We start from the raw sequence: 13,913 nt of genomic DNA on the forward strand, positions 1-13,913 counted from the left end.
ACATCAAATTGTTTTGCGAGTCGCATTTAAATAAAAAGCACATTAACCGCACTGCAAAGTAGAGGAAGAGGAGGAGGATGACCAGCAACAAGCTTGTGGCAGCAACCAACGCTGGTCAAGCAGATGAGCAGCCAGAGATGTTAAGACACTCTTCACAATTAATGGCACACTAGGAGTAAGTTCATCAAGCGATTGTGCCACACGAATCAACAGTTGCATGCCTTGGAATTTGCCAAGAGAGTTTCAACTCGAGTTCAGAACTGATATTCAGATAATCGCAGCTTATTCGTATGCAAAGCGCAAAAAGAATTGAAAAGAGAATGCGGATATCTCGAAGAACAAATTTTAACTGCTAAATGATAAACTGAAGAAATTCAAAAATAATTTGATAGCAATTAAAATAGATCCTGAATGTGATAAAGAAGTTAATAGCAAGCGAAAACGAAAGAAATCGAGCCCACAATTAATAAATTAAATTAAATAATAATTAAATTATTATACGACGTATTTAAAAACACTTCTTCATAATTGAAAGACCAATTAAATATATTTGAGAATTTAATGAATGCTGCATAGATAATGCCAAAGTTAAAAAAATAATAGATGCAAAGTAATTGACAGTCTATTCCAATTTTAGACTTTTCAATATTTAAAAGCTAAAAAATAAAAAAATAATAGTCTAACTAATACGAGTAATTCTAATCCCATGAATAATACGCATTTACAATACTTCTATTTTTAAACAGCAAGCACTTCATCATCTGGCTCTGCTTTATGTGTCTTACTTGCATTCCTCTTCTCTATTATATCATACCCAATAACTATGTATACATTGAAATAATTCAAACTTCAACTAACTCTAGCCAATTACGACATTGCCATAAAGTGTTTTTTGGCCCTTTACTGGTTTATTAACTGAACGTGTTGGCAACTTTATAAAAATCTGTTAACAGATTTATCAATTATGATCTAATTCTCATACAATTCGACGGGGCATGCAAACCAGTTTCGCAGATACCTAATACATTATTACTTATCTGTGTGCTCCTCATTTTAAAGAGCATCTATCACTGCGATTTAGCCTGATGATGAGATGATAGCCAACAAATCCAATCAACACTTTTAATGTCCGCTAAACACGCACACACATTTTAATGCCTTACTTGGCAGGCAGATGACTTCATTTGGTCTGCGAGACTCTGGTCTGAGAGTCATCATTCAGTCAGTCAGTCAGCTCATTCAAGTGGAGTTTGATTGATGACTGCGCCCACGAATCTGATAAACCCAAAAGCAACAAAAAAACCAAAACCAAAGAAGAACAACAAATATGTAGTGAAGTAACAAAGCAACAAAGCCCCAGCTACACATTGTCGACATTGATATGTATCTAGGAGTATGTAAGCATGTGTGATTGTATCTTGTATCTCTAAGCTGGTGTCTGCAGAAGATACGAATATGCAGCGCGATTTTGCTTTGAAGTTCAACTGATCAAGTGACAGCCAACTGAAGCACAACTTGTGCCTGCAGTTGTCGTTTAGTTGTCGCTGTGATTGTCGTCGATCCACCCATTTGCCCACCTAACTCTAAGCTGGGTCTGCAGACTGCCTCTCTCTGAAGTCGATTAAAATTCCGCAAAAATGTTGAATGTTAATCGTTCATTGTTTCGAGGAGGAGTACAAATTAAATTGTTTGCTGTTTTAAATTTGACATATAACAGCTGTTGACGATGCTGTTGCTGCTATTCTTGTTGTTGCTATTGCTCGTTGCTTTGGAGTTGCCGAGAAAAAAGCAGCGAGTGAAGTGCATTGCATTTTGCGTGCTATTGCTGCACTTTTAATTGCAATTGTGTCGGGTCGACGCTGCTTCTGCTGCTGCAGATGGCAATCAAAGCAGACAAGTTAATTAAAATATCGTATACGCGGTAATTGAAAAGTATTGCAAATCGCATTTCATATGTGTATAAATTGCTTTAAAATATATTTGAAGTATTAAGTTGTTATCCGCGCTTAGTCGCTGCTTATCCGTATCTATACGAAACATTGCTAAATACTTGACTTTGAATCAAATATGAAATATGACTACAAACATATACAATTAAGAGATGTGTATACAAAGAGTAGCTTAACGCAAATTAACGTGTCACCAGTTGAAGAATGTTTTTGCTTTTGTATTGTTTATGGAGGTTAGGGTATCCTTTGATTTGATAGAATATTTCAATCATTATTTGCCATTTCCGTATTCCTTGATTTTCAGCAGATCACAGGAGAAATCAAAGAGCCTTTCACACTTCACGGGCGACTTGGCACTGGCGTGGAATGGACCGCGACCGCAATTGCTAAGATAGATGCCACCTTGGCCTTCAATCGATGGTTCTATGGCCGCATAGACTACAGTATGAGCTCCACGCTCTGGTGTCTTGAAGAGGATTTTCTTGAGGAATGGCACAGATGTGGTGGCGGAGTGCTCAAACAGTTCGGTATCCACAATACCCGGATGCACTGCAATCACCTGCACATGCGATTTCTCTGCATCCAAAAGGGATTGCAGGTGACGTGTGAAGAGAATTTGCGCCAACTTCGATTGACTGTACGCAGCACCCGGGTAGTAGTTCTTACTGCAAAGTAAACAGCGAGATTTAACAGAGAAAAGCAAAAATAATAATCATTTACTCACAGTCCGTTTATGTCCTTGTAGTTGATGCTACCAATCAGATTCACACACGAACTCACATTCACGATGCGTGCATTCTTTCCATCTCGTCCAGCCGCACGCAGCTGTGGCAGTAGAAGATGTGTAAGCAGGAAGTGACCCAAGTAGTTGATGGCAAAGTGCGACTCATAATTGTCAGCGGTCAATTTAAAGGGGGCAAACATAATGCCAGCATTATTGAGTAGCACATCGATCTTTGGATACTTCGCTGCGATACGCTGGGCAAAGGTGCGCACTGATTTCAGGTCACCCACATCGAGTTGCTCGCAAATGAGTTTGCCTTTCGTTTGGGTAAGATCCACAATGTCACCAACAGCTGTCTTGGCACCTGCAGGATCCCGAACACCTGAAATTAAATAATTAATTAGTTTAATTTTTCGACTTGACTTTGCATATTTATGTGAATTGCCTCCATTCAATTCAAATTTTATATTACGGCCTAAAAGTATGCAATATTTTTTGTTGGCAACACTTTGGTTGCTAGCAACACTTATGCTGCCAAGCGGTAGCAACATGTTGCTCATGTGGACAGCGTGTGGGAGGAATTTGTTATTTCGTGATTTCAGTCTCATTTCACATGCTAATCACGCGATTTCAACCATTTTTTTTTTGGTGTTTTTTTTTTTTTGGCCATCATCTTGTCGCTTGCCGTTTGTCGTCGTGCATGCCCTCCTTTGGTATTTTTGTATATGGGTGTCTTTTGAATCCGTAATTAAGCGCTGATCCCCATTGTACATTAGGGCCCTTAGAAACTCAGACTAGGCGTGAGAAGTGCAACTGAAACTTACCCATAACGACAGTCATATCGCATGCTAGCAATTTCTCCACAATGCGCAGGCCAATGCCGCGATTACCACCGGTGATGACAGCAATGCGATCCGGTTGCTTGTAGAGTGCTATAAAATTTTAGATAATCACCATGATAAATCGAGTTAATATTATGTGGATAATTGGTTGGGCAATTTTCAACAGACAAGCAGCAAACAAGTAGTCGCTTTACTAGTTACTTACTCACGCGATCCCTTGACGTATACTGCCAGTCGTGGATAAGACCCACCATGCCCAGATATTGATATTTGAATTCGGTCTTCCATTCAAACCAGGATTTGGGCACCTCTTTAGTTGTCTTGGTGATCAGAAATCCAAAAACCAGCAGGCCAAAGATAATGAGTGTGAGAATTAACAACATTTTGTTGTATGTTCAAACTATAGGAAGGGAGAGATAAGAAAACCACAGTCATAATATTGGAAGAGACGGAGGGTGCAAAGGTCGTTGATTCGACTCTGATAAGTTCCACTGCACTGGGGTATGTATGTGCGTAAGTATTGATTATAGTACTAATATATATATATATTACACTACAAGCAAAAAACAATTTTTGTTGTAATTACAAAGTTGCAAGTTTGTATTAATCTCATCTAAATTACAGCTGGCAATTACTGCATAACCAATTAAGTGGCATATGAAATGACTTCCATTTATAATCCACTGCTCTATAATCGATATACGATATCACAAGCAAATGTGGAACAAGCAGGAAACTACAATGTTGTCGATTAAATTAACGCTCTTTTGACTATTACAGTTTAAACTTTCCACAGGTTTTAATTGTGCTTTAATTATAAATATTTATTATCACAACCTGCAATTAAGTATAAGCATTTACGAAGCCAGCAGAACTTTAACTGAGCTGAAACACTCGTCTGAGCATCGAGTGCACTCTTTGCGACACGACACTTGACTTGAGTCAGCAACAATTCGATAATGTTGTATGCTTTTTTACTTTTATTTTTATTAAAGCTGCCATTTTGCTGCTTGAACTTAGGGCGTATCATCAATACAATATGACAGGTTTAAGCCAAATTACAAATTGTAATTGAAGTGATATAAGTGCTGAACTTTGACTTGGATCTGAGTACCTTAATTTTATCTTCACTTAATGCCTCCGCTTGCCTTGGTAGTGTAGGTAATTTAAAACAATTTAAAATTTTATAAGTAAATGAATAAATGTGAAGCGAACGCTGAGAAATTCTGGCCCAGATAGCAGTTGGTTTTCTAAAAAAAAACAACTCCAACAAACGACACATAAAATGCAAATTAACAAGAGAAGAAAAGAAGAGCCAAGTCAAGTCAAGGGAATGAAAGTTGAAGAGCCAAAGCTACGAAACCAATAGAATGGGCCAAATGCTAGACATATGTAAGTCTGTATGTATAGAAAAGACAAACATATGAAACGTACGTTACTCTAATGGACATCTGTAGAGGTGCGGAGAGGGTCGGCAACATAACCCACTAAATACAAGCACACGTCTCTTTGAGTGTGTGTGTATTACACATGTACATGTGTGTGGCTCTGAAGTGTTTTTTTCGCGTTGTCAACGGTTCGGCGTCTTCGACTTCCGTCAACAAAAAACCAAACTTGCTTGCATTTCGTTAACTTTCTATTTCTATTGTTACTGCGCCCTACTGCACATAGCCTTGCACATAGGCGAATATATGTATTTATGAACATACATATATACAAAAACAAATAGTACTTACTGCACAATTCACTTAAAATGAAGATTTAAAGCGACTGCGTTTCTATGCACTTGCGTGTTTTATTACTTATTGTATTGTGTGGCGTAGCGAAGCGTTGACTATGCTAATATTGGACTACCTTTTTGAGTTAATAAGGTAAATAGTTTCAATTTGTGACTACGATCAACAACAGACAACGGCGCGTCACGTTTCAATTTCAACAATAACCAACGAGCAACACAAACCGGTTTCGAAACACAACCGCACGGCAAGAAATTCAAAAGACATCTAAAATCGTTAATGATTCGCGCGCGCGTTTTCTGTATAGAACCTGATTTTATATTTTGTTCAATTTTGTTACTGGCCGTCGCAAGCAGCAACAGGTGTCAACGCCGGTAAGTGATTCATAACGGTATCAACAGTTATCAATCTCATTAAATATGCTTTTCAGAGCACACATCTTATTGTTATTATTAAGTGGTACAAGAAATTAAATTGGATAAGTTGTTTGCTTATGAGCTGATGTGTTCATAAAATGTCTAATTCGGAATTTAATATCAACGCTCACAGCTGATTAGCAGCCGGCTTCAAGTGTGACCGCGCTGTAGACTCAAAAAGGCAATTTAAGTAACTATTAATTTTTTGGTATATTATTTATACCATTCTGAAATACTGCGGACGTTACATTTTTTCAGTTTCAAATTTAAGAAAAAAAACTATGTTGCTAGCTGATTTGCGTTTATTTATTAAACAAAAGTATTACAGTGCGTTTGAACAAAAATGTATATATCAACTAACTTATTTATGCATTTTTCGCCTTTGCGTATACATACATAGTTTAATTTGTTTATTATAGACGAAATTGAAATATATTTGAAATCAAGCAAAGTTCAAAAAGAAAATCTAAATATAGTATTCCTCGTATTTAAGTTTTTCTAATTGAGAATTTTTTAGTTTGATTAAATCATACTAGGGATTTACAAAGTCTTCAAGTGTCCGTTAGTGATGTGTATATGTATATATGTTAGTATAGTTGTTGTTTATAGTGTTTATAAGTGGGTATATATATTACTAAATTCAATTATATTTGCTTGTAAGTGCTGTCTAATTCTATTAAATTAAGTTTTTTTTTTTAGTTTGGAAAGTATTTTTGAAAATGTATTGATAACGTCTAAGTTGCAGCTGCATTATCATTATTTTTCTCGATCTCCCCAACTGGTGACGGAGATGGTGTTGGAGTTGGTGTTGTTGTTGGTGTTGCAGCAGCGTTCTTAGGTTGCTTTAACTGTCAATTCTCCATGGACATGACACCGATATCGTCGTTAATAGCCAGCACCTGGCTTATAAAATTCTGATCGGAGACGACCTCGCAAAGTGATTTGCAAAGCTCCGTCAATTCATGTTGCGACATATTAAGCTGTGGCGAAAGCTTTACCAGATGCTGTAGCACATAGTCCGGCAGTTGCTGCACAGATAAAATTAAAATATAATTGTGGAATGTATTAAAGGAAATAATAAATGTTTAACTCACCTTGCCTTTGCCCACTTTAAAAGCGCTAAACATGAGCTTGACTTTCACGCGCTGTTCGTTGGGTCCATCATAGAAGAGAGTTAGATGCGCCTCCTGCACATTGGAAACAAGTGGAAAGTAAAGACCAGCGTAGACGCGACCCTTGGCATCGCGCGACAACAGCGAACGGAAATTGTAAACCAGATTTCGACGCACTGTCACATCCACGGCGGTCATATACTCTTGGGCAATGTAGATGAGGGAGGTCTTGAAACTGGCCTCATCGCCACGTATCTCACGCTCCTTCCACTCCACAAACTTGTCGCTATGCTGACTGTAGCTGTAGCAGTAATCTCGTTGCAGATGCGGCTCCTTCGATTGATTGAACCAGCCTACAAGGCAATACATGAAGTAAGTTAGTTAAGTCCAGCTACAACTTTTAGTTTGCTCTCTTACCTGTGTGGGGATAGCTCTGATCGCTCATGACGGTAACGGCGCGTCCCACATGATAGCCGGGATCGAGAATCATGACACCGTGGCGCTCGCCAATGGCGAAACGCATAGCGACCATCACGTGCTCCTTTTCAACACCCGCATCCGCTGAATTCATGCCATACTCCTCGTCCATCTGCACATAGTCATTACAGTCGACCACCTGCTCCTCGCAGGATACAACGTACAAATACTGGCCCAGTTGTGGAAACATTTGAACCAATCGCGCTATAATCTCGAAAGCCAGCGACACACACATGTGGTGGCGTCGATTGATGGGCACATCGTAGAACTGAAAGAAGCTGCGCAGATCCGAGCGACGTGTGCGCTTAAAGCTGCGATAGAAGTCCACAAACAGATTGACCGTATTGTAGTGAGTCTCCTCCAGCATGTGTTGCAGTGCCGTCTCTATAATGCCAGTTAGCTCTTCGTATTGCCAGACGTTCTCGAAAATTAGTTCTGCCTTGGCGGGCTCCTCGGCGCTGCTCCAATCGGGCAACGGCAAGGGATGGCCCAGAGGCCAAACGCCGTTGATCTGATTGTAAGCAGTCAGATCATAGCCATCAGCCATAGCCCAGCGGGCATCTGGGGTCCGCTGCAGCGTCTGCTGCTGTTTAGCCAGCAGCTGAGTGATATCGGAGTAACGCTCCGATGCGCTTGCCACCGATGTCAGGTCGGTTGGCAGCCATTGCTGTGGCTCCTCAATATCTTCGTCGTCATCCTCACTGGATGTTGAGGGCGTGCGCATTGGCATGGCCCGGTGAGTTCCACCGTTGGACTTTGCAGCTTGTTCAATAGCCTCATGCTTGGCATTGGTAGTCAATCCCATGCCACACATTGCATACGCCAGCTGCTGTTCCACTGAGCCGGTGGCTTCTCCCACAGCAGCTGCGATGACTGCAGCAGCGTTAGCTGCGTCGCCATCACCGCCAGCTGCTCCGTCCTGCTGGCCGTGGCCATTTGCAACGGCGAGTCAGCTTGGCCATTCGGCACCCCAACGGCCCACGGTGGGCACGTATCCACTTTCACAGTCATTGAATGTGGCTTCTAGTTGAATGTTGGCGAATTGTCGCGATGCGTTGACGCTTGGATTCAAAGATGCTTGGACAGCGGCTGCGGCTGCTGATGAAGCAGTGGAAGCGCCAAGACTATGCAGACTATTCCGGCCCTGCGCTCGGTTGAACAGGAGGTCCGGCTCGTCTCCAAATTTCGTTGATTGTTTAGACTGATCTGTATTAGGAGAATTGAAATTTTCATAATGATTAGTAAAACTGACTAGTAAAAATGATAAAATGCAAAATTGACTTCCAATAATTAATTAAATTAAATAGAACTCTATTGGCAGCTGAAGAAATAAAAGATTACACCTGATTTATTAATTTTGATCTTAAAAGAGTTCTTTTTATTTTCTTCTCATTCTCTATATCATTGCCTATGACATTGCAGACTGTTAAATAAATGTCATTTTACTGGGAAGGATGTTTCTACTACTTTAAATGATCATTTATCAATCTTCTTTTCAATTTGCTGTAATCAGTGCACTACGATCTTTTGCACCTTACCTAACAGGTAAACGTAACTCAAAGTCATTGCTTGCAGTTCCCAGTATTATTTCAAGACAAGGTCTCAATCTTACTGAGAATCTTTGCTGACGTTTTCAGCTCTTCTACATCTGGTTATGCATTGTTTGCTTGTCGATTGGAAACACTCGTTAATCATATTCTTCGAAGTCAAATGAATATTTGCCGCTTATCTGGCGACGGCAACAGGAATGTAACGAACAACAAGCTTTCCCTCAAGTGCTGATAGAGTCGCGCCCCAACTGATTAGAGCGAGATGTTCGAGTTAGAAACTGAATCGAACACCACCGGATGGGGCCGAAGTGGTTAAGCCATATAAGTTATATGATTAGACGATAAAGCAACTGCGGCACGTGTCTAATTCATGCCCTGCGAGGGCAACTACACCCACTAATTGATGTGTGTCTGGAAACGAGTTCAACGTCGTCATTCAGTCGGTTCGTTAGTCCGTTATCTAAATCATACCAAGGTCCCCATTCAGCTCTAGGGGCTGTTTATTGTTGTTGATTAGAGAGAAACACTTGCGTCATTTGTTTGCCTCATTTGTAACATGATTCAATTTTTCGGAAATTTACACGCTTTGTTTCAATTTACTTGCAATTACAGGTGAATCATCATTAGTATTTCTACCCCCCAACTGGGGGATTGTGACTACGTATTGCGTATTTTAGCTCGGAACAGTGCTAAGGTTTCTTACTCAGCTAGAGGCATTTGTGTTTCTGCTTTACAAAACAAATAGTCTAAAAATAAGAATCTAATATTATTTCAGTTCAACCTGTTGCTGGGCAATTGCGGTATGGGCTAGTGCTGCTCAAACTGTAAATGCACACACACTGCCTACACTGAGAGAATGACTAACAACTATTTTAATTTATTTCTGATAAACTTACCCATACAATGGCCTAAGCCCAATTAACAGAATTGCTGTTTTTCTTGTGTTGTTGTTTTTTTCTAATTGTTGCTTTCTTTATTCGGTTGCACACTCGCGGTTTTGTTAGTTGTTTTTGTTTAAAGTCACAATAATAGGTTTGCTCGATTTACAGTTTTGCAGGTAACAGTTGCTCTCAAACGGTTACGTTCGTTTGTTTGCCGTTCCAAACACAAAGAAATGAAAAAAATAACCGAACGTGAAGAACTAAAAAGCAAACAACTCTTTGTTGTTTGCCACACTCACTGTTTGGCAATGTTTGTTACAATGTTTTTTGGTGTTTGTTTGTTTGCTTGTTTTGGTCGTTTTAATATTATTTTGCTTTTTGCCTGTTTAATACAGGTCACAGTTTTTTAACAATATTGGCGAATTAATCGACATTGAAGTGAATTTGGTTCAACAGTTTTCTTTTATATATTTTGTTGTGGTTATAATATTAACCTACATATGTATATTATGCACTTGTTTTGTCCCAACAGCTGATGCAGAGTCTAATCCGTTTCCAACAAGAGGCGAAATACGACTGAAATTGTTTATTGAAATTGAGCTCTTCTAGCGACGTTGCCGAAGTCGAATGCTGAATGCACACAGTTCGCTGATATGAGCGTGCTTATATACGACTGTATTGTGTATGCCTGCTAATCTTGCCTCTCTCTCGCACCCTCTGTGTGCAGCCCTCCTGGCTGCGCTGCTTGCCGTTCGTTTGCTTTGGTATTGGGGGAGAGATCGCGAGATTGTATTGTCTTTGATAGCAGTGAGCAGCGACGACGTTGGCACAGTTTTGTTATTCGCTTCTCCTATTTGCTTGAGCTGTGTTGTTGTTGTTTTATTTGCACGGCACACGAACAAATATGTATTTCAATTTATGACGCAAAAAAAAAAGCTTTGAAAAATATTCCACACACACACCAACACTCACGCAACTTCAAATTTGTAGCAAGAAACGAGTGGTAAAGATAACAACAACTGGAATGTCAACGCGATTTTTGTTTTGCTACGTAGAATCGTGCCAATATTTTCGCTGTTGTTTTATTAATAAATTGTGCTCAACGTTGGGTTTCTTGAGGGCGCTCAAAACTGAAACCAGGGCTAGAGACACGTCCGGCAGTTCTGTAAAACGAAAATTAGTAACAGGAAATTAATAACAGTGTTGTAAGTGGTTTGTCAGCGATCCTTGTAACAGATTATATGATAACAACTTACGAAAACAAAGTATAAATTTTATTAATTGAGATGAATGTGGAAAATTGTTAAGGAGGAAAAAGGGGGAAGTCATGTAAACAAGATATGACAAATTGCCGTCACAATGTAAGCAATTTTTGTTCAGTTCAAAAGATAAGCACAGGAAGCTTGTTAGAGTTCAGTGGTGAAATTAGGCATCATTTAAATACAATGTTTATGTTTATGAATTCCGACAATTGTTTGTTTATTTTGCTTATTTTCGAATATGCGTCATAACGCAGTTTGTGATGTCTACGTATTTGACTCATCAATTAACATAGACGATAGACGTTATGAAGTTTATGGACCTATGGCCCGAATTGAACCATTTCTAAATCAAGAGCACGAGTGGAAAATTATTTGCTTGCTTTGAAAGCCATCAGTGTGATTATCTAATCAAAGTCAGATGAAAACAATAGCAACAGCCTTTTGTTTATATAAATCGCACTGTACACCTATCTCTCTACCTACCCCACGCCTTTATGCTCTGTCGCTCATCTGCAGTATCATCTGCTATATAATAATAGCTGCCATATAGTTGAGGGGTTTTTGCGTCGTAGCGAAATGCATTTTGTGCTAGAAATGGTTGTAAAAATTCTGAGCAAACATTTCTGTGTGCAATTAAATATTAAGCAAGCGACATAAACATAAATGCTTGTTTACAACAATTGCTGCAACAATTTCAATTGCAATTCGTGATTTGTGTACCTTCAAGGTCATCGCCGATTCGCATATATAGTATTCATATACTACAAATATATACATTAATTTATTAATACGAATATGTGGCAGAACAACGAGACGCAAACGATTGAAATCAACAATTGGGGCCACAATTAGCATAAGTCGGCGCCCAAAATGCATAAACAATTCGATTTATATAACTAATTAGCTAATTAGTTAATGTTTTCTTCTTTTTTTTTGCGACGTTCACAATTTCAGGGCTAGTTGAGGAACTACGATTTATGAGGCGCAGCAAATCGATAAATTATACGTCGCGTGAGCCGGAAGCCAAAGGGAACTTCTAAGGCTGAGTTGTTTGGTGTCCAAATCGTTGGGTATAAATAAAACTTCATTGACGTCATTTGCAAAATATATACATATATATATATGAATTGCGTACGATATCGAAGTCATTAGCCTTCGCACAGGATATTCGTGGTGGAGAACCTGTGCTCTTCACACTCCCAAGCAAAAGTAGTCCAATGTCGAGTCAACGGCTGACGTCATTGGGACGATGTTTTTATGCCTAACATAATTGCAGATTAAAGCCGGCCGGTGCGTACGTTTTGTACATATTCCAGTGCTTACTTCCAGCGTGACTCGTGCCACGTGCCACGTGGCGCTCACAGCTTGCCTATTTGTAAACAATGCGTGAACGTGTGTTGCCAAGTTTCCTATCCACTCACACACATTCCCATTCCCAACAGTCTGGCTTTTATTTTTACAATCAAAACATTGTGTTGACTGCGTTGGTGTTAGTGCGCAAGTCCGTGAACTCTGTGGAATTTCCAATGTGGAACGAATGGAATACTTTGCTTTTGGCCGTGTAACAAAGGAATGGAAAATGGAGCGCCGTCAGAGAGTGCAATGATTTCGCTACAGTGGCGAGCAGATAAGATGACCTTGTTGGTACTACTATGGGATTTTCTTTATAAACTTAATGCTAGGTTTAAAAAAACACAAAAAAGATACTGTTCCATTTCCGCGAAATTATCGACAATTATGCAAATACGACTTTAGCTGCGAGATTCTTCTAAAGTTATTCAAAAAATTTCTAGCAAAATTATATTTTTATGTATATTGTATATATGTACATATAGTGAAATATATGAACTGAGACAATTTTAAATATAAGTAAATGATATTGTTATAGATCTGGAATAGAGCTAAGATTGATTTCAGAAACAGAAATTAATTTCAAAATGATTACTGGAAAACCATCTGGTAAAATTATATGTTTTATAAATTGCGATGGTTTAAATATTGTGGTGCATATGAAATTTAAAACCTATGCCTCAATTCATCATGAAGAATAATGAAAAGATACACCCCTAACTGTCGATACTTTTGTTATTTAACCAATTTTAGATCGAAGTCATTTTCAACAACAAAGATCCTAATATTAATACTTGTCTGTTTGACTGTGCCTATGATTGCGTGCCACCACTGTATCGAAATACAACCGCACAGATGTTTTGAGTATTTTTATTGGGAATTTCCTTATTGTCTACTTGTTGTTGCGAGTCCTTCTGAAGGGGGACATTGATTGAGGCATGGCTTGGGGTAGGTATTGTTTTTGCTGTTGACAACATTATAAAATCGATAGCCCAAAAAAGCGGTGCGCGCAATATGCTTAATAATGTATATCATATTTACCTACTATGTACTATACTTTGCACTGACAACTTACATTTTATACTTGTTTTTCGCAGACGTTGATAAATTAGACGCACGCACGCACTCACACACACGCACTCGCACACACAGATTGACAATCTGTGGAATGATTGGATGGAGCAAAGAGCTTGACGCGAAGCTTAGAACTTTTTACTCCAATTGTAAGAACCGTTGTAGAAAAATAAAATCAATATAATCATTTTGGTGTGCATATTGTGGACAGTCATGGCACAAAGGATGATGTTCCTTTAAGGCACAATAACACTACGATATCGCAATTAATATTCCACTATTTCACTAGTTTTGATGGTTCTTATTATGACCTTTAGTTTTTATGCCTCTTGCGTTTGTGTGGCATTTAAAGAGTTATGGAACCAGGACACTTTTTGCTCTGATTACGAAACGCAAAATGGAAAATTGTTTTTCTCTTCTTTTGGTTTTCGTTTGTTTCCGTCTAAAATTCTATTATTTATAATATATATTTTTTTCTCTCGAGAAGGACACTTATAAGGTGCCTTGCAGCTGCTGCGTTTCGCGTGGAAAATTCGACTG

At 39.0% G+C, this 13,913-nt stretch overlaps 2 protein-coding genes across 3 annotated transcripts; both read right to left on the reverse strand.

Moving 5' to 3' along the window:
- Window positions 1-1,947: 1,947 nt before the first annotated feature.
- LOC133840507 (dehydrogenase/reductase SDR family member on chromosome X) lies at window positions 1,948-5,769 on the reverse strand. 2 transcript variants are annotated; one of them, XM_062272372.1, is made up of 5 exons: window positions 5,370-5,769; window positions 3,721-3,915; window positions 3,498-3,605; window positions 2,674-3,055; window positions 1,948-2,614 (listed from the first exon to the last, which is right to left on the reverse strand). In XM_062272372.1, exons 2-5 carry the CDS (start codon window positions 3,896-3,898, stop codon window positions 2,221-2,223), a joined length of 1,062 nt encoding a protein of 353 aa, XP_062128356.1. In that variant the 5' UTR covers window positions 3,899-3,915; window positions 5,370-5,769; the 3' UTR covers window positions 1,948-2,220. The 2 variants fall into 2 exon arrangements, with proteins under 2 accessions (XP_062128356.1, XP_062128355.1); XM_062272371.1 differs by having other exon boundaries at window positions 5,252-5,768.
- A 180-nt stretch (window positions 5,770-5,949) lies between these two features.
- Window positions 5,950-10,821, reverse strand: LOC133840506 (uncharacterized). Its single transcript, XM_062272370.1, has 4 exons — window positions 9,703-10,821; window positions 7,197-8,462; window positions 6,762-7,132; window positions 5,950-6,695 (listed from the first exon to the last, which is right to left on the reverse strand). Exons 2-4 carry the CDS (start codon window positions 8,068-8,070, stop codon window positions 6,519-6,521), a joined length of 1,422 nt encoding a protein of 473 aa, XP_062128354.1. The 5' UTR covers window positions 8,071-8,462; window positions 9,703-10,821; the 3' UTR covers window positions 5,950-6,518.
- Window positions 10,822-13,913: the final 3,092 nt, after the last annotated feature.

This window comes from Drosophila sulfurigaster, chromosome 3, assembly GCF_023558435.1.
Source record: "Drosophila sulfurigaster albostrigata strain 15112-1811.04 chromosome 3, ASM2355843v2, whole genome shotgun sequence".
NCBI classification, from domain to species: domain Eukaryota; kingdom Metazoa; phylum Arthropoda; class Insecta; order Diptera; family Drosophilidae; genus Drosophila; species Drosophila sulfurigaster.

What these genes read in the sequence shown, in the direction of transcription:
- LOC133840507 (XM_062272372.1), bottom strand. Translation starts at nt 3,898, where the DNA reads ATGTTGTTAATTCTCACACTCATTATCTTTGGCCTGCTGGTTTTTGGA. An exon ending in TACGTCAAGGGATCGCGTGA is followed by an intron (nt 3,606 to 3,720) that starts GTAAGTAACTAG and finishes AAAATTTTATAG; the next exon opens with CACTCTACAAGCAACCGGAT. An exon ending in TACAAGGACATAAACGGACT is followed by an intron (nt 2,615 to 2,673) that starts GTGAGTAAATGA and finishes TTTACTTTGCAG; the next exon opens with TAAGAACTACTACCCGGGTG.
- LOC133840506 (XM_062272370.1), bottom strand. Translation starts at nt 8,070, where the DNA reads ATGTGTGGCATGGGATTGACTACCAATGCCAAGCATGAGGCTATTGAA. An exon ending in TCAGAGCTATCCCCACACAG is followed by an intron (nt 7,133 to 7,196) that starts GTAAGAGAGCAA and finishes ATTGCCTTGTAG; the next exon opens with GCTGGTTCAATCAATCGAAG. An exon ending in TTAAAGTGGGCAAAGGCAAG is followed by an intron (nt 6,696 to 6,761) that starts GTGAGTTAAACA and finishes TTATCTGTGCAG; the next exon opens with CAACTGCCGGACTATGTGCT.